Source organism: Malus domestica, chromosome 07, assembly GCF_042453785.1.
Source record: "Malus domestica chromosome 07, GDT2T_hap1".
Lineage (NCBI taxonomy): Eukaryota > Viridiplantae > Streptophyta > Magnoliopsida > Rosales > Rosaceae > Malus > Malus domestica.
This window is the reverse complement of record NC_091667.1, coordinates 30,943,234-30,961,520: the sequence shown is the minus strand read 5'-3', so window position 1 is coordinate 30,961,520 and position 18,287 is coordinate 30,943,234. Positions and strand designations below refer to the sequence as shown.

At 38.0% G+C, this 18,287-nt stretch overlaps 2 protein-coding genes across 8 annotated transcripts; one reads left to right on the top strand and one right to left on the bottom strand.

The window, feature by feature from the left end:
• Positions 1-3,782: 3,782 nt before the first annotated feature.
• LOC103408240 (potassium transporter 2-like) lies at positions 3,783-9,667 on the bottom strand. Of its 7 annotated transcripts, none has more exons than XM_070825317.1 (11): positions 9,369-9,667; positions 9,244-9,276; positions 7,567-7,669; positions 7,158-7,392; positions 6,827-7,072; positions 6,688-6,741; positions 6,275-6,535; positions 5,938-5,990; positions 5,726-5,843; positions 5,175-5,429; positions 3,783-5,026 (listed from the first exon to the last, which is right to left on the bottom strand). In XM_070825317.1, exons 3-11 carry the CDS (start codon positions 7,603-7,605, stop codon positions 3,921-3,923), a joined length of 2,367 nt encoding a protein of 788 aa, XP_070681418.1. In that variant the 5' UTR covers positions 7,606-7,669; positions 9,244-9,276; positions 9,369-9,667; the 3' UTR covers positions 3,783-3,920. The 7 variants fall into 7 exon arrangements, with proteins under 7 accessions (XP_070681418.1, XP_070681416.1, XP_070681417.1 ...); XM_070825315.1 differs by having other exon boundaries at positions 7,158-7,457; positions 9,369-9,454; XM_070825316.1 differs by having other exon boundaries at positions 9,244-9,667.
• Positions 9,668-11,508: 1,841 nt separating this feature from the next.
• Positions 11,509-12,551, top strand: LOC139197818 (uncharacterized). Its single transcript, XM_070825799.1, has 4 exons — positions 11,509-11,638; positions 11,803-12,009; positions 12,190-12,331; positions 12,467-12,551. Exons 1-4 carry the CDS (start codon positions 11,509-11,511, stop codon positions 12,549-12,551), a joined length of 564 nt encoding a protein of 187 aa, XP_070681900.1.
• Positions 12,552-18,287: the final 5,736 nt, after the last annotated feature.

The window sequence follows — 18,287 nt, the reverse complement described above, 5'->3', positions numbered from 1 at the left end:
CCTGCACTGAAGCTTTGTAGGTGAAGCTTTGCAAGTGAAGCTTTGTAGCTAGAGCTCTGTAAATGAGGTTTTCGAAGCTGGAGTTTTTGTAAATGAAGCTTTTGGAGCTAGAGCTCTGTAAATGAATATTTTGAAGCTGTTTGACATGAGTGATGCTCATGAATGTTTATGTTGATTGACATGAGTGATGCTCATGTATGTTGTCATGAGTGATGCTCATGAATGTTAATGTATGATTGTCATGAGTGATGCTCATGAATGTTTATGTATGAATGACATGAGTAATGCTCATGTATGATTTGAAGTACTGGGCGTACTTTTGATCACCTGGTTGGTGGCATGAAGGAGAGTACGGGTTGTACATTTCATCACCTGGTTGGTGGCATGAATGGCTAGTTGCCAAATGATATTAGAGTACGGGTTGTACATTTCATCACCTGGTTGGTGGTAATAGCAACAGGTTGCCGAATAATTTTTTGGAGTACTAGGCGTACTTTTGGTCATATGGTTGGTGATAATAGCGGCGGGTTGCCGAATAATTTTGGAAGTACTGGGCGTACTTTTGATCACTTGGTTGGTGCTATTTTGGGCTTATGGGCCTTCGCCCTTTACACAACATTCCAGCCCATTTATTTTGGGCTTTTTTGTTTTGTTTTGTTTTTTTTTTTTTACTGGGTATGATACCGGAGATACAGATGGTGATAACAATACATATACCAGCAAAAAATAAAAATAATGTCTCATGCATATCTTCGCTTTCTCCACTTTCTCTTCTTTTGTGATGTTCACTCTCTTTGTGCCTTTAAAGATACATCACAGACGACCCATCATCACACCTCCACTTTTCTAACAGTGCTGCCCTCTTTCTTTTTCCTCTTCCTTTATGGTAAGGCAGAATAAGTGGAATCCTGAGTAATGAACCCATCCACTGGTTTTTTGGGTCAGGCACGGAAGGCCCACTTCCAAACTAATATTTGCAGAATAAGTATAATAATAAAAATTATTTAAACTATCTTGCTTTAAGAAAATGTGGCCACCATCTTGTAATAAAAGAAGACTTTTCTTCTGTGGTTTGGAGAGTGGGATTGTGGGCTGGCAGATAGTGGGCTAGTGTCTAACAAGCAAAGGTGATGTTGTTGATGCTTTGTCGGTGCTGCAAAGTTAATGCTTTGTCGGTATTTCATGAGCCCATCAACTTTTCGTGTCAATTCTTTTTCTTTCTTTTTGCTTTCTCTCTTTTGACAAGATGATGGACGGAAATGAAGCTTTTGCAGGATGACCCCAGCTTCAAGTAGTGTCCCCGCTTTTGCATGTTTATTCCTTGCTGCTCAACCAAGAAAGTGGAGGGAAAAATGCCAGATCTGCTTATAATTGAGAAGTTGAATATAACAATCGCATCCCTGGACCTCTGTGTACGCCTTGCTTGGATTTTTTAATGCAAACATCTACGGCAAACAATACAATCGGTTTGAAGGTTGAGCCGGAAAATTGGCCGGAGAAGACAGTTTCGAGGTTTTCAGCTTCTAGAACGCCGACAATGAGCTGGAGAGCCGTTGCAGCATGTGATTGGAAGAGGTTGAGAGAGAGCTATCATCGCTGTCAGCGCGACCAAGCTCCCAGCTCGGGGTTTAATGCGCAGGCGGTGGGTTGTGGTAGTCATTGGCTGAGAAAGAGGCCATCTTGCCATCGGAGAGGAACTTGAGCTTTGGCGCTTCCTCATCCTTTATTTCTGGTTCAGCAACTACAGATCCCACTCTTACTGCAACTGTCAAAGCTGGGTTATCTTCAACCCTCAGATTAGATCTCTCTTGAACCAAACCACCCTGCAACCACCACCATATAGACAGATCATCATTTTCTTCTATCTCTCTCTCTATCCATGGAAAGAGAGGCAGATCGCAATGAGATACCGAGAGCACCAAGTCAGTGGCTTCCATCTGATCTCAACGCTCGAGTTCTTCATCATCTTCCCGATCCAGGCCGTCGCAGCTGTCATGCGGCTGAAGGTTGGTCAGAATCTTGAGCTCGGTGGATATCTGAAGCGAGAAGAAGGCGGAGCCGGAGATGCAGGTGAGGGAGATTTCCGGTGATTTGAACGAACCAGAAATGGTGGAATCGGGACGAGACGGGACTTTATAGAGAAGTTTTTTTGGGGGCAAAATCGAGAGCCTGAAGAAAATGAAGCGCCAGCATGCGGTGTGTTTGGTTAAGCACAGTTGTTGGGGAGATTGATCTTCAAATTGTCCGCCTCTCTCCTCAATTTCTCCGTTTAAGTTTTCATTGGTTGTCGTTAACTTGCACCGGTGCGTGCTCCCTCCCACGTGGCACTTATCCTCCGCTCCTTGATCGAGGAATGAGAATCCGGATCCTCATGATCACGTGGCACTTATCCGTCGCTCCACAGAAAGCAACGACCTTTATCTTCCCTATGGGCTTGTGATGAGTGTTTGAGATTTGAATCTGTTTCTGTTTATGGGTTTATGTGATTTTACAGATTCACGATGGAGGTGAAAAAAATGAAAGAGAACCGACACAATTTTTCGTATCGATTCCCACAGACGGCGCCAAATGTTGGTGCACAAAACCGGATGGTCTTCGTACAACGTAAATCCGACCGTGAATCTGCATGAAATGTAAATGACACAAGAGTTATCGTGGTTCACCCCAAAGTTTGGGCTACGTCCACACTGATTGTATTATATTTCTCTGTTGAAGTGGGAGAGAGAGCTTAGAGCTTAGGGGATGTCAGGAGGCTTAGGGTTTGTGAGGGTGAGGTGGCCCTTTTATAGAATAAGGGCTCCTCCCCTAATTACATATTTGCCCCTTCCTTTATTACATAATTACATTTAAGTCCCTCGAGTATTTATACGAGGTCTAAATACGAGGCCCTAAATATGGTATAAACAAAACTCATTAATTTTGCCCACTTAATTTTTTTGTTATAATTTCAATACTACGTACATTGCAGTTAACCTGATGTTTCATGTATGCAGAAAGCATATTGAGTTTGATTATCATTTTGTTTGTGAACGTGTTAAGTTTGGCACTCACAAGTCACAAAGTTCATTTCAATCCGTCCTTGGATCAACTTGCAGATCTCTTGACAAAGGGTCTATCTAAACAACAGTATCTTCTTCTACAATCCAAACTTGTCACCTCTCAAAAGGCTTTCTTAAATCTCGCAAATGAGTCTGTATCAAGTGACTTGGCAATCATGTTATCAGTCCCTTTCATTCGACAAACGTGTGTTCGGGCCAAACTTCTTGCCTTTTGGAGCAGTTTCAAATATTCTTCGCATCCATCTTCGATCTTGTGTTACCTGTTGAGTTAGTGGTCGAGTCATTCTTGTCCTAGAAAACCTTCTATCCTATGGTTTATGAATTAATATTGAAATCTAATTTTGATTGTATTCCTGATTTGTAGAGATCATCACTTGTCCGTCAAGTATACATGATTGTATTTGTATATATAGGCCTTTGTGCTAAGAATATAATTATCAAGTTTGTAATTTCTGTACTTACGTAGAATGATGTGGCATAAGGGCATCGTTTTGGGTCAGTTACACATTCGTTAACAATTTTTTCTCACCAACTTGGACGAGGAGGTTACGTAGGTCAAGATATAAACCACAAGAGCCATAGTCATATAGTTACAAGTTTGGGAGAAAAGTAAAATTTCATGAAAAAAGGGGCATACAAGCGAATAAGCCTAACGTGTTTCTAATAAAAACGCTTCGGACAAAAAACATCATGTTGATAAAAATTAGAAATGGCACAAAATCATAACGAGTCAAGCCTCATATCCACTCAAGAAAAGAGTAACCTTTACAATTTTCTGGTAGCCAATTTCATCAATGAGACTATGACATGAGTGAAACAAAGACAAAGCTATTTCGGTAGGTAATTACATGTCCGTCTGGTCTACACAACATAAACCATGCCAACCTCGAGAAGAGACTCCGGCGGGACCTTCAGCGCCACGTCTGGCCCCCGGCAATTCCTCCTCAGGCAGTTATAACCGAAGTTAATGGCGAATCTCTTCATTAACGACGAGCCTTGCTTCGCTTTAACGTGTGAGTGCCCAAGTATAAATGCAGTCCCAGCCTCTTGAGCTGCGTAGAGATCCTCAAGCTCTTCGCGTATCAGCGTTGTATTCTCAGGCTGGGTGTCAGGCTGAGACTCCTCGTCGATGGCAAACCTCACTCTTCTTTCAACCGGTTCCATCTCAACAACGTCTGTTATGCTTTCTACAGTTGGGAAACCAACAGATACACTTGCCGGTTGAGTCTCCTCAATCTCATAAGCTGGTGCACCAGAAAATGATACTGTTCCGATGACAGCTAGTCTACACTCGCTCGTGTCAGTAGACCTCGATGCGTTATCCTCAGTGCAGGAGCTAGTTCTCTGTGTTCGACACCAGTCATATTGGATGAAATCAACCAGCCTTTCAACTAGTTCTGTCTCAAAGGAGTCAACATCTTGATGGACATCACGGTATCCATAACGAACAATGCACCTGTAGGACCGATGAGCTGCAGGACCAACGCGACCCACCAAGTATCGCTCAGCAGGCGGCACATAAGGGACAGGGACTGATTTTACACACACGAAAACTAAGACGCGGTGGAAAGCAGGGAGGTTGGTTACAAAGCGGGAGAAGTTAGCAGGAATGCCGGAGGTGAGATCTGTGAACACTAGGCCAATGCCAGGGACCCGAGCGATTCCCAAGCTTGGACCCAAAGCTAGAAGCCAGTCTAATGAAACCTTGTTGTGGAGGTCATATTCATACTTCTTGATGGTTGCATAATGCCATACAAACATGATAGTCATGAGGAACAGCGCAAGAAGGATGGGAAGCCAGGCACCCTCTCGGAACTTGGTGAGCGAAGCTGAGAAGTAGAGCAATTCAATGGAGCCAAAGAAGATTAGGAAGCAAAGGGCTACAATAGGTGGCTTGTGCCAACAAATGACAATCACCAAGGAAGTGAGGCATGTGGTAACCAACATAACCGTCATCACTGCTAGCCCTGCAATAAAAAAAAACAACCGCTTTGTACTTCAAGCAACAAAAGTGATTATTATCTTCCTCTTGGATGCATTCGTGTCTTGAAATTTAGGCAGGCTTTAAGATCAAATTTATAGTACTAGCTAGCAAAATATGTAAGGGTAACTTACCAGAAGCATTTCCCAGGTGTTTTGTGTCTCTAAATCCAATGGTCACTGCAATGCAGAGGATCATGAGCATCCAATTGATCTCGGGGATGTATATCTGGCCATGTACCTTGTCAGAAGTGTGGACGACCTTGACTCTCGGAAAACAACTTAATGATTGGCTCTGGTTTATGATAGAAAATGTTCCGCTGATGATTGCTTGGCTTCCCACAACAGAAGCAAGAATGGCTAGTACAAGCACGGGCCATCTCACAGTTTCTGTCCCAAAAAATGAAGAGCTGTTACATCTTCCTTAACAAATATATAAAGTAGACAATTACAGTATAATAGATATCCTAAAAGATTACGGCATGAACCCCTCCTAGTACAACACCAACAAAGTCTTATCCCACTAAGTGGGGTATGAATCCTAGAAAGCCACTGCTGTATGAATCCTAGAACTCCTCGTAGTACAGTGCAAACTAAATCATTCATTTCTCAAGTAGCAGCATAACTGATTCTATTTCTACAAATGCTGGATATATTCCTGCCTTTAGAACAATAGTGACACATACCTGGAACCGAGACATAAAAGCTGATCTGGTGACTGCTGTGGTGATGCTGCGATAAGTAAGCAGCCTGCCCCATATATGCCAATATAAGAGCTGGATAAACCAAAAAGGTAAAAGCAACCTGCACAATGAAGGGGGTTACAACTTCCGTTATCAGTGTACAAATCAGCATTGGCGATACCTAGAGAAGACATTACAAGGAAGGTATGAATTACCTGAATGGCATTATATGAGAAGTGGCCAAGATCAGCAAACATTGCCTCTGAGCCTGCACACATAGTCACACATATTATTAGCATTTACTTGGTTTCTCTCTTTTCATCTGAATTCATTTACCGTCAAATTATTTCAGGATGTGAATGTCAGTTCTGTGAAATTTTCAGTTCAGGTTTTCTGGAATTCCATGTTCAATGCCTTCTACCGTATTGGATCTGACATGCACTGGCATACTTATGCTTTATGCAATACATTTTCCACAACACATCAATATGCAGGACAAGCAACATGACAAGATGTATATAGGGGAATATGATAATTATTTTCCAATGTTACCTGTTATGCACAGCAATATTCCACCCAAAGACATCCAGCCACTTATCCTTGTCTTCCTCAAGAACTTGAACATGTAATACGGAGACAGAGCATGATAGACATAACGGTTCCAGTGGATTATATTATACAAGCCAAGAGCACTGATGCACAGAAGCCATGCCAACACCACTGGTGCAAAAAGGAATCCGATTCGATGGGTGCCATAGTGTTGAAGTGCAAATAAACACAACAATATGAAACAAGTAATTGGAACCACAGCATCTGAAAATTGGCAAGTGAAATTTATGTACATCAGTATAATCAAAGTAAAGTTGACATTTCACCATATACAAATCTTAAGAAAACAATAACTGATTAATCCTACGCTCCTATCGACTGGAAATGGAAAATCGAGTAGGAGTGAGACTGCTTACATTGGTGATGCTCCTTGGACATGGATAATTCCAGGCCAGACACCGCAGAAAAGACTAAAGTAAAGCATAGACATGAATTAGTCATCAAACCAGAAGGGATTGCTACATCTTTTATTCTTCAAAACGAAATGCATTCTACCTGAAATTGCTGGAGTGAGCACTCCATCACCAATTACCATACAAGTTCCAAGAAGAACAAGAATTAGCAAGGCAGTGTGCAAGGTCTTGCACTTCTCGAGTACAACTTTCACCCTGGAACTTTTTTCCTTCTCTGGTGGGTGCTCCAGTTTATAAGTAGAAAGTGCCTCATCAGCAAGCTGGCGGTTGGGGAGAAGGCTTACTTTGGCGTGCCTACATATCAGCGAATACAGTGCAAATGTACCACCTGTAGAAAATCATGCACCAAATGTTACAACCTAAATACAATTATACAAGATATACGCATTGTTCACTGCTTGTTTAGTACTTACCCTCTCCATTATCATCAGCTCGAAGGACTATAAAGACATACTTGAACAGCGGAACTAAAGTAAGAGTCCAGAAGACAAAAGAAAGTACACCATAAATCTCTTCATTCGTATCCGAATGTTGAATGTCTTCTGCAAATGCGCTCTTGTAAACATAGAGAGGGGAAATGCTCAGGTCACCATACACTACTCCAAGGCTCTGGTAGGCCAAGAGCATAACATTCTTCCAAGAATCCTTCTGAAAATTCAGTCCACCATACAAATTTCTGAGAATTCGGGTCGATTCTAGGAACATTCAACATACTGCTAAAGTAAAATCACTCACCAAGTTTATAAAACATAAATTGTTTTGCTTATAGAGAAACATCGAAAGGGTTGATGAACATAAGCACAATGAAGATACATCACTCACCTTTGAAGTGTCCCAACACTTAATTCTCTCAAGATCCATGGCTCTGGTAAAATTTCAATTTTGAGTGCTAGATTTCATCAGTTGGAAGCAGTTATTTGCAGATCTGCATTGAAACAGTACAGGTTTCATTGGTTAACTCAAAGTGCAGATTCCGCAAAATCCAAATATTTAAAATCCACAGCTTTATAGATTTCATGGGATGAACAATCACACTTCCAAGAAGATATTCACACACTTTCCACTAAACCCACATGGCATCCATACCTGCAATCACATTCCCACCAAATTTTTGAAAGCTGACAGAGAAATCTTATGCAAATTTCCAGGATAAGAATGAAATCTCAAAAGGGATGAAACCCAAAAGCCAAAAAATAAAAAAGAATTGGTGATCAGCTGCACTAGAATTCTTCAGATAAAGGTGCACATAAATGTAAGGGGCCCTCATTCATTCTATATGCACGTCCCTGTCACTGTTGTCTTACCCTTCTCAACCTTCAATGGTTGGTAGGGTTAGAAAAAAAAACAGTGAGACCTTGCTGTCAACATCATATAGGACAAAGATGGAGGAACTTGAATTTAACTGTGGTGCATGTGACATCAAACTTTGCATTTATCACAAAAAAAAACATATGGAAATTGGAGGAAAATCAGCAGATGATCAAAGAAAAGTAACGGAAACAAAGGCATAGCCACGTGAATCAGGAAAGAAGAGTTGCATATACCCAAAAGAAAAGAAAAATCAGGCAACTGGTGCCCACGCAAATAAAGCTGATTTCAAGGACCATTCATCTCAGATTCATAGCCATTATCTCATCACTTCCCTCTCTCTCTCTCTCTCTCTCTCTCTCTCTGTCCTCTTACTATCTCTCTCTCTCTCTCTCTCCCTTCTTACTCTCTCTGTTTCTCTCTCTAACTCTCAACCTTTGATTATTTAAAGAATTTCATTTATAAGTGTTAAAACCCTTCATTTTCTTTTGCTTGTAAACCATGAAAGCTTGTGTCTTTACAAATTTTTCCCAAAACAAAAGGTAAACTGTCACTCTTTCAATAAATAAACAAAAGGTTTGCAGCTAACGGAAGAAAACAACAAACAAAACCAAGAGCATACCAAAAGTTAATTTCCAGAAACTTGTAAGATTGCCCAAATGCCAGAGAAAAAATAGATTTTTGCAAACAAGGACTATCAAATTTACAGGCAATTGGCAAACCCATGTGAAATCAAGTACTTCTGAACATGCTAATGGTAGCTCAAAGGAGCTAACCTTTTCCCAACCCTTGAAGAGACATACAACATGAAGGGCTGAAAGGCTGTGTCTTTTCAGATTTTCTATCAGCCACAGGGAGTGGCCTTTGTGGGCTTTTCCCTTTTCTGACCCACTCTGACCCTTTTCCATTTTAGCTAAACTTTTTGATTGCATCAGCTATTTTCTGGAAGACTATGCCTTTCTAACTATAACCCACCAATACAATCAAAATTTGAGCTTGAAAATTCATAGAAATAAGTTAAATAACTTTAAATCTAGCAGTTAAGCAGTTAGCAGGCAATGTACCTTACTCAAGTTCGAATTTCCAGTAGTTTAGAATATCGATTACTCAGAGAAAAATAGTGGAGTCAATAACAAAAAGAAAATGAGATATAGCTCGCATTTACACAAACAGATTACAAACTAAAATTACCTAAGATTTTCAAACCAGCAAATCAGCATAGATCTGCAGACATAGAACAAAAAATGAGCTTTTCTTTTTCTTTTTTCTTCCTTTTTCACACAGCATAACGAGAGAACGGGAATCAAATTCACGACCTCCGGTGCATTGTTGAACGCTCTTAACCAACTAAGCTACAAACCCTTCTGCGAAAACAAGAGTTTTATACTTGAGAGCACTGGAGCCGAGCCTCACACTTGTTTTCCTGAGGGGTGACAGCAACTGGCAACTGGGTGTTTAGCAGGCTTTGTCAAGCAAACTGAGGCAGTACACAGATGGATTAAAGACTTGGGTGTTTATTCGGTTCGATAGGGGATGCATTTGATTTGATGTGTGTTTGAGTGGAATGAAAAGCTTGTGACCGTGAGTCACGGCGGATTTGGGTGCATTGCATATCAAAGATCAAGGATCCGTTTCAAAATATTTTTTAAATGATTGAAAGCGATTTAAAAAAATATTTATGAGTTTTTTTAGTATATTGATATTTTTATTTTAGGACATACAGTTTAATTTGGTATTGAATTCGTCATACACGAAGTTCAAACCTAAGATCTCTTACCTAAGTTAAGAAGAATATCATCAAATCATAATATTTTATGAGTTAAAAAAAAAATATTTATGAGCACTGTCATTCTTGTTAAAGATTAATTTCATAAGTATTTTCACAAAAAAAACGTATTAATTATTTTAAAAGTGTGTCGTCCAACTGACCATTACGAATGTTTTTCTCTCCATATTATTCACTCAACAGTAAAGCGACAATATTATATGATATATGTAGATGATTAAAATTAAACAAAGTGGAACGTGGGTAAGATTGATTCCGTTCTATGAAATTAAGAATTGTTTAAGAAAACAAAAGTATTGGTCGTGTCCTACATGCGACATTAAAAATGGGAATCAATGTCTGGTTTAGTGAGTCTTAAACTTTTTTTAATCTACTAAGTTAGAGGTTTTAGAAAATAGATAAGTTTTTCAATGACCAGTTTGACGTAGTTGTTTCTAGAAAATTAAATACAGGATTTAAAATATTGGAGCAATCTTCTAAACTCTTTTAAAATCTTTGAAATCTTAATTTGATTATTTGAATTATTTGTTAAGTTAAATTAAAAAACCTTGTATAGTATTGCATGAGAAAAAACATGCAGAGGATCCTCATTCTTCAATGTAATATGCTCGACACGTAGCATCAATCATTTATTCTTGTTGTAATTTGTGTATATATATCAATTTTATATTTTACATTTTTGAAATATTCGCTTTATTGGCACTCATATTATAATCAATGTTCTAAAAAGTGTTGTTATTTAGTATTATGATCTAAATAAATGACTAAAAAACTACGACAAACTCGTCATTGAAAAACTTATCTATTTATGTAATTAAAGTATAAGTAAAAAATTAAAGTATTGGTTGATGTTTTGCAATTTATGTATCTCATAGCAGTTCCACCTCTAACACAAATGCGCCAGCACCCAACGCATTTATCCACTCAATGAATAGTGATAGACCCCAATGAACAATAATAGGCTAAATACATCTCCACTCCTAAAAAAATGCGCTGACATAAATGATCTCCACCCCTACAAAATGTGCTGGCACCCAGCCCATTTAAATTTTTTTTATAAAAGAATAAATAAATAAAATAGTTTTAATTTCGGATAGAATTTTTAACTAATCTCGTCACGCCACTTGTCATTATCCAAACGTACTATTTTGTGAATAGATTTCTGCTAAGATTTGCAACCAATCCCGATGCGTCACGTGTCACTATCTGTTTACAATAATTTAGCCAAGATTACGATAAGATTTTCAACCAATCTTATTACGCCACGTGTCATTATCCGAACGTACTATTTTGTGAATAGATTTCCAATAAGATTTTCAACCAATCCCGACGCACCATGTGTCACTTTCTGTTTGCAATAATTTAGCCAAGATTTCGATAATATTTTCAACCAATCACATAGTACCAAGTGGTATTGTCCAGAACCTCATCCTTTCTTCTTTTTTTTTTGTCCATATAAACCCTACATCTCTACATCCATCCTCACACCAAACTCAATCCTTCTTTTTAGCTCAGAATCATTCTTCATCGTTTTCAAATCTTGAGTTTTTTTTTTCAATGTCTTCTTCAAGGAGTATAAACAATTTGAGGAGCAACATAAAAGATTGTTGGCATAACAGGAAGAGTTGGTCAATCTCGAGGAATGTGGAGGTGGAGATGAGGCTTTCACAATGGGGGAGGATGAGGATGATGACCATAGAAGGCAGAGGACCTCACATTCCCGCCGTGTCATGGAAGCTGTGGGTCAGATAGCCAAACCCATACGTGCTGCAAATTTCAATAGAAAAAGGGAAAGACGAGGTAAAGATCTCTTGGAAAATGATTTTATTCCTAACAACATATTCCTTGATCATGTTTTTAGACGTCGTTTTAGAATGCAACGAAGTTTGTTTGACAAAATCATGAGTGTTATTTGCAACCATAATCCATACTTTGTGCAAAAACAATATTTTTTTGTGTTCTAGGTGTTATTCCTGAGCAAAAAATTACGGCTGCCTTGCGAATACTTGCATATGGAGCATCTGCAGATCAAGTGGATGAGATCGCGAGGATGGGAGAAACCCATGTTTTGGAGTCCTTGATGTGGTTTTGCTCTATAATTGAAGCCCTGTACACCAATGAGTATCTCCGGACACCCACGCCAAGGGACATGCGAAGGCTTCTGAAGAAGGGTGAGATGCGAGGCTTCCCTGGCATAATTGGAAGCATCGACTGCATGCACTGGACTTGGAAAAACTGTCCAATTATGTGGTAAGGAGCTTATGGCGACATAAAATGAGCCAAAAGTATCATTTTGGAAGCGGTGGCTTCATTTGATACATGGATTTGATATGTTTTTTTTGGTGTTCCAGGAGCTCATAATGACCTAAATATCCTTGCCCAATCTCCAGTATTTGACAAACTGCTGCAAGGAAAATCGCAGAGATGCATATATTGGGTTAATGGCCATAAATACGACGGACCATACTACCTTGTAGACGACATTTACCCAAGGTGGTCAACGTTTGTCAAAATAGTGTCATATCCACATAGTGAAAAAGAAAAGCACTTCGCAAAATGTCAAGAGAGGTGTAGGAAGGATGTGGAGCGTTGTTTTGGTATCCTGCAAGCTTGTTGGGTTATTATCAGGTTTGATGCTAGAATGTTTGATGTCGACTCTTTGATCCATCATGATGACGTGTATTATTATTCACAACATGATTATGGAAGATGAGTATGATTATGATGCCGTCGATGAATACAAGCCAGATCCGATGAACAACTCAAGAACACGTATCTACTGTGCTCATGACTGGACCAAATATCCCGTACAACAAGAGTCGTTGGAACATGATGGACATTACAATGAATTGATCTTTCAATGGTACACTTCAGTGCAAGAGCCATACTGGCACGTAACCCGCCATAATGACTTGATTGAACACCAATGGGGATTTCAAGAAGGTGAAGATAATTAAAATGAGCTTGTAGTTGAAGAATAAAGTGTATTTTTTAAGTTTATGTTGAAGAATAAAGTGTATTTTTTAAGTTTATGTAATTTTATTTGGTGTGTTTTTTTTTTTTTAAGTTTCTTTAGTGAGGTTATGTAATCTTATTTGATGTGTTTAAATAAAGTATAAAAAATAAATTTGAAATTGCATAAAGTTCTAAAAATAAATAAGAAATTACATAAAGTACTAATAATAAATAAGAAATTACACAAATTACTAATAATAAATAAGAAATTACATCTATAAATAAAAATAAATAAGAAATTACATAAATTACTAAAAATAAAGACGTATTTACATAAAAAGTTACATAAGAAATTAAATAAAGTACTACAAATAAATACGAAATTATACAAAGTCTCTGGAGTTAGGATATGTGGTGCTAGGATCTTCGTTGCTAGGATTTGTGTAGCTATAACCCCCTCGACTTGTTTCCGTATCTCTTGCATGCCTCATTCGCACGACGTCTCTTTTTTCCTATATCCAAAAATATTTTGAATTCAGAGACAGTCTTACTAGAGACTTGTTCATAATGTCACGATCTGCTTGAGTTATCCTATCTTCTCTAAGCATCTCATTTTCTCGATTAAGTGCTTCTCTAATCATCTCGTTCTCTCGATTAACTATTTCTCTTTGTCTCTCAGCCGCCGCATCACGTCTCTCAGTAGTTGCTAATATTGCTGCCATATCAGCAGCTTTTTCCTCATTTCTAGCAGCTTCTCGCGCCATGTTCAGTTCACCTTGGCGAGCAAGTTCCTCCATATATTTAGTGTAGTCATTTTTAGAAGAACTACCTTTTTTTATTCCTTTTTACCTTGAGGCCTGAGGGACCGATGAGTCAGTTGGGTATCCGGCACTTCTTCAGCCATTCCTTCCATGTCTTCAAATGTGTCGCCTTCTTGTTCGGCCGTGTCTGCTTCTGGCGAATTATGTAGACCCATGTCGTGCATAACAACTTATGGACCGGTTGCTACAATTTTGTATATGGGGCAATCTTTGACAATTTCCCAACATTCCCATTTATTGAATGATTTGTTGTGATTCTTCACATTGTAGAATGCTTGTGCTTCTAGTGTCTATAAATGTGGGACAATATTATAAAATGTGGGTGCCACACAAATAAATAAATTAAAATATTGATGCGGGTGGAATACATATAAATAAATAAAAATATTGTCACCTGATCCACTAAACTTGTCCCACTACGCATATTACTGGAAGCATGATAGATGACATTTTTCCAATAGGTAAATGATGCGTTGAGTTTTTTCCAATGACCTTGACTACTTTTGGCGTCCTTTTCATGTACATCGCAAAATGCTTTCATAATTTTACTCCACATTTCTCGCTTATCCATCTCATTACCTGTAATCGAGTCATGAGTTGTGTGAACCCAACATTCACACAACGTAATATCTTCAATGAGCTTCCACGAAGTCATTTTTCCCTCTAAAAGTGTAGAAAATATTGAAATATGGTGTAAGGTGGAAGATGAGGGTTAGGTATTTATAGAAAAAAAAAATTAATTTTTGTATATTTTTAATAAATTTTAATTTAGTTAATAAATTTGGACCGTTGGATTTGAAAAATATTCAAATCCAACAGCCTATAAGGTGCCATGCGGCCAACGGTCATAATTATGACCGTTAGGCCTTTTAAATTTTTTTTTTTTAATTTTTGGGAGAAAACGTGGACCATTGATATGTGATCGAACGGTCCAGATCAAAATTCAAATTCAAAATTTTTTGACCGTTGGAAATCCAACGGCCCAGGCTGGCCTACGTGGCCTCCCCCCGACTTGGCTGAGTACGCTGCACATGCGGGCCCCCGTCTGATTTTTGTGTCGTCTACTCACGTCCAGCCGCGTGTGCTTGCCACGCGTCTGGTGCATGATGTCACACAGGGTGGTCTCCCCCTCTGTCGATTTTGGGCTGGCCTAGAGACCATCTTGGGCTAGGTGTTAGCCTATCCACTAGGCTGGAGTGCAAATCCTGGGTGCCGGCCTCTCCTCTCCCCGGTGGAAGTGCTCTCAATGCAATTATGTATTTATAAGTAGACATTTATTTAGATGTTGTCTACCACCTATCTGTTATTATTATTATTTTAACCAATGTTCTAAATATTCGAACCACATTAATATTAGTCTATTGTGAGGCTAAGCCCACCTCATCTCCCTTAGTATAAATAATATCGTTTGTTTAAAAAAAATAAAATAATAATAATAACCGCTAGGGGGTAGACAACATCTAAATAAATGTCTACTTATACTTAAAAAAATACATAATTGCATTGAAATACATAAATTGCACAATAGAACGACATATATATTATAAAGTATTAAAACATATTAAAAACATAGATAACAAGCATATAATGAGTATTCATTCAAGTATTATAATTAACTGTCCAATCCAACCCGTTTAACAATGGTTTAGTTTACTTTAATATTGTGAGTGCGTTTTTGTACACTGAATCGAACCTACATGTTCTACTGTAATCGATTTGATCATGGTTGGGATAACAGAACATTCCCATCTCCACTGGTTGATGTGGGATAATAGATTTTTTTTTTCTTTGGTCGTTAAAACTATGGTGTTCTTCAAGGTAAAATTCTGTAACCTCGAAAAAAAAAATATGGCGTCAAAGATCCAACGGACACAATTCCAAGGTCGTTATTGCAGCTCCAAGGCTATGTAGCCTTAATTTGTTTGGTTATAATCGAATAAGCTAATTAAAGTAAGACAAATTGTTGCTTCAACAAACTCCAAGGCTCCACCAGAGACTCTCTTATTACAAAATAATGTATTTCTTACATATACAACACATTTGGGATATACATCTGTGACATCATGTATCTAATTTGACACCAAGAACTCGCAGACGATATATTACAAAACATATAGAGGGGAAGAAGAAGAAAATCAAGCCTAACTAGAGAATAAGCAATTCGTATATGTATACACGAGACCCTTCTTAAGAGGGATCTCGCTCTACTGTTCATGGAGCGGGATAAATAATGTCCTCATATTGAACTCATATACGAGGTCACTATCCTACCACGATAATAGAGCAAGATCCTCCTTGTGGAGCTCCTCCTAGTGGGAAAATATACATGTCACTGTGTACTAAAAAAGAAGGTGGTACATATATATAGGAAAACAAAACCCTTGAAAGAAATTTAAAACGCACATCAGAGCAAACTCACATCACGATCGATCAGTGGCCAACACCGGGGCTCGGAACATCGCCGTACCGTCTGTAATAGTCGTTATCTCCACCATTTCCATTATAATCATCAGCTTCTGCGTGAAAATCTTCCATAATCAAACGCTTTCGCAACGCTTTTAGAATCGTGGCGCCCGGAGGTTGATATTTGCTATTACTGTGCCTGATCGTTGCAACCATAGGCAGAAGGAGAACAAGAAAAATGAACAGAACATTGAACAACTTCCTCATCCCCATTTTTCAACGAATCGATGGCAATTGAGAGTCGAAAAGGGAGAAGAACAAGCAAGACATGCACTACTTTAATAGGTGGTGAGGCCGTATGCTCATGATTTTGATTTATTAATTTAGTGCATGAACCATCATGGTGCCAATGTCATGTCATCCAATCTGGACAGAGATAAAGCTTCATTAAAAAGTTGGCCTGCGGACCAACGCGTATAAGGTTGATGTAGAGACATGCACTAATAAAGGTTTAAACGAAACGAAACGAGCCAAACCGAGCCGAGTCGAGCTGAATCGAGTAGCGAAGTGCTCAAGCTCAAGTTGGGTGATATTATTCGAAAAAGGCTCATAAGATTATACTTAAAGTTCGGTATCAATGATTTTTTCAAGCTCGAACTTGGTTCGGATCAGCTCGTTTGTAAACCGACTACTTTTAATTTCTTTATTCTTTGGTAAACAGCAAAATGGTTTAAAAGTATGATTTGATAAAATTTGTTATGCCTTTGACCACAGTATGTTAATTATTACTAGGGACCACGAGATAGCCCATGCAGTGAAGATAGATGTTATTTAATTTGCTAGCTTATACAAAAAGGAATACCTTTGTTAAGATTGTTGTCTGTGCGCCAACATTACTCAGCATGATGATATAATTGCACTCTTATAAATTAATTAAATTTCAATTTCCTCTGACAAAATCATATGTATTAGGGTTTTAGTAAATGGGTTAATTTATTTAGCTCTCTGAACTTTTTACTTCAGTTGAAATTGACTTATTGGGCTATTTTTTTGGTAAATTAACTCCCTTAACTATTTGAAATAAGCCAATTAACCCCTCACTATCAAATTCAATGAAATTTCATCTATTTTACCGTCAAATATTGGCACGTGACTGATACGTGATTCACTCTTGAGAATAAACTTGTGCCCATATTTGACAGCACTGTGAGGGGTTAATTGGTTGTTTTCAAATAGTTCAGAGAATTAATTTATTAAAAAAATTAGTTTAGAAAGTCAAATTTCAACTTTAGTAATAGTCACCACTTAGTACTACAATTTAGTGATACTCATTTTCATTTGTAAGTGAGAAGTCTTAAGTACGATTCTTGTAAAAGTGAATTTGAACTACGTTATTACTAGTTCATTATGAGGCTTAACCCACTTCATCACACCTTTAGTGTTGATAATATTATTTGTTCAAAAAAAAAACAGAACAAAACTAGAGTAATAGACCGGGAGTTCAATAATAGTTTACCCTTTAATAAATATATCGAGAGGGGGTGGTGAAAGAACCATGCTTTAATTAACTCAATGCTGAATATTGTTTATTGCTTTCAGTGTAAAGAGTGAGTGCGTGACTTCAATAGGCATACGTAACGTGGGATCTTGTAAAAATTATGAAATTGGGAACTGATTTCGTGGTTGCTTCAGGTCGATCTTAATTTGGGTAACGTAAATATTAATCGGTTGTATGTACAACTATTGATTTAAGTATTGCGTAATTAGTTTGTGTTGAAAAAGAAACGTTTTTTAAGGTAGTGCTGGAATTTTGAATTGAAAATGAACTAAATTGAGCGTATTGACCCATTTTTTCACATACCATCGAGGTTTTTCAAAAAATAAAATAAAAAATATTGATTGATTTTTTATTTATTTGAATAAACGATATTATCTACATTAAGGGAGAAGAGGTAGGCTTAGCTTCATAATGAACTAGTAATAATGTGGTTCAAATTCACATTTGGCGAGAATTGAACCTAAAATCTCTCACTTACAAGTGAAGAAAATTACCACTAGATCATAGTATTAAGTGGCAATATTGACTGACTTAATTTGTCATATATTTGGTAAGCGCTCAATTTCATTCGATTTTGTAACTGAAACAATTTGGTCGAACATATTGAACCAACTTTCAATACCTTGAGCCATCGACTCATTCCAACTGACAAAAATTATAGAAAATACGTCAAAACTTAAGAGCATTTCCACCTGTTAGTAGAAGGCAAGGG

Bases quoted from the DNA above. Each gene is read 5' to 3' on its own strand.
- LOC103408240 (XM_070825315.1), bottom strand. From the start codon at position 7,449: ATGTTCCTAGAATCGACCCGAATTCTCAGAAATTTGTATGGTGGACTG. The intron at 7,073-7,157 runs GTAAGTACTAAA...GATTTTCTACAG, and splicing joins AGCTGATGATAATGGAGAGG to GTGGTACATTTGCACTGTAT. The intron at 6,536-6,687 runs GTAAGCAGTCTC...GCCAATTTTCAG, and splicing joins GTCCAAGGAGCATCACCAAT to ATGCTGTGGTTCCAATTACT.
- LOC139197818 (XM_070825799.1), top strand. From the start codon at position 11,509: ATGGGGGAGGATGAGGATGATGACCATAGAAGGCAGAGGACCTCACAT. The intron at 11,639-11,802 runs GTAAAGATCTCT...TTTGTGTTCTAG, and splicing joins TAGAAAAAGGGAAAGACGAG to GTGTTATTCCTGAGCAAAAA. The intron at 12,010-12,189 runs GTGAGATGCGAG...TTGGTGTTCCAG, and splicing joins GCGAAGGCTTCTGAAGAAGG to GAGCTCATAATGACCTAAAT.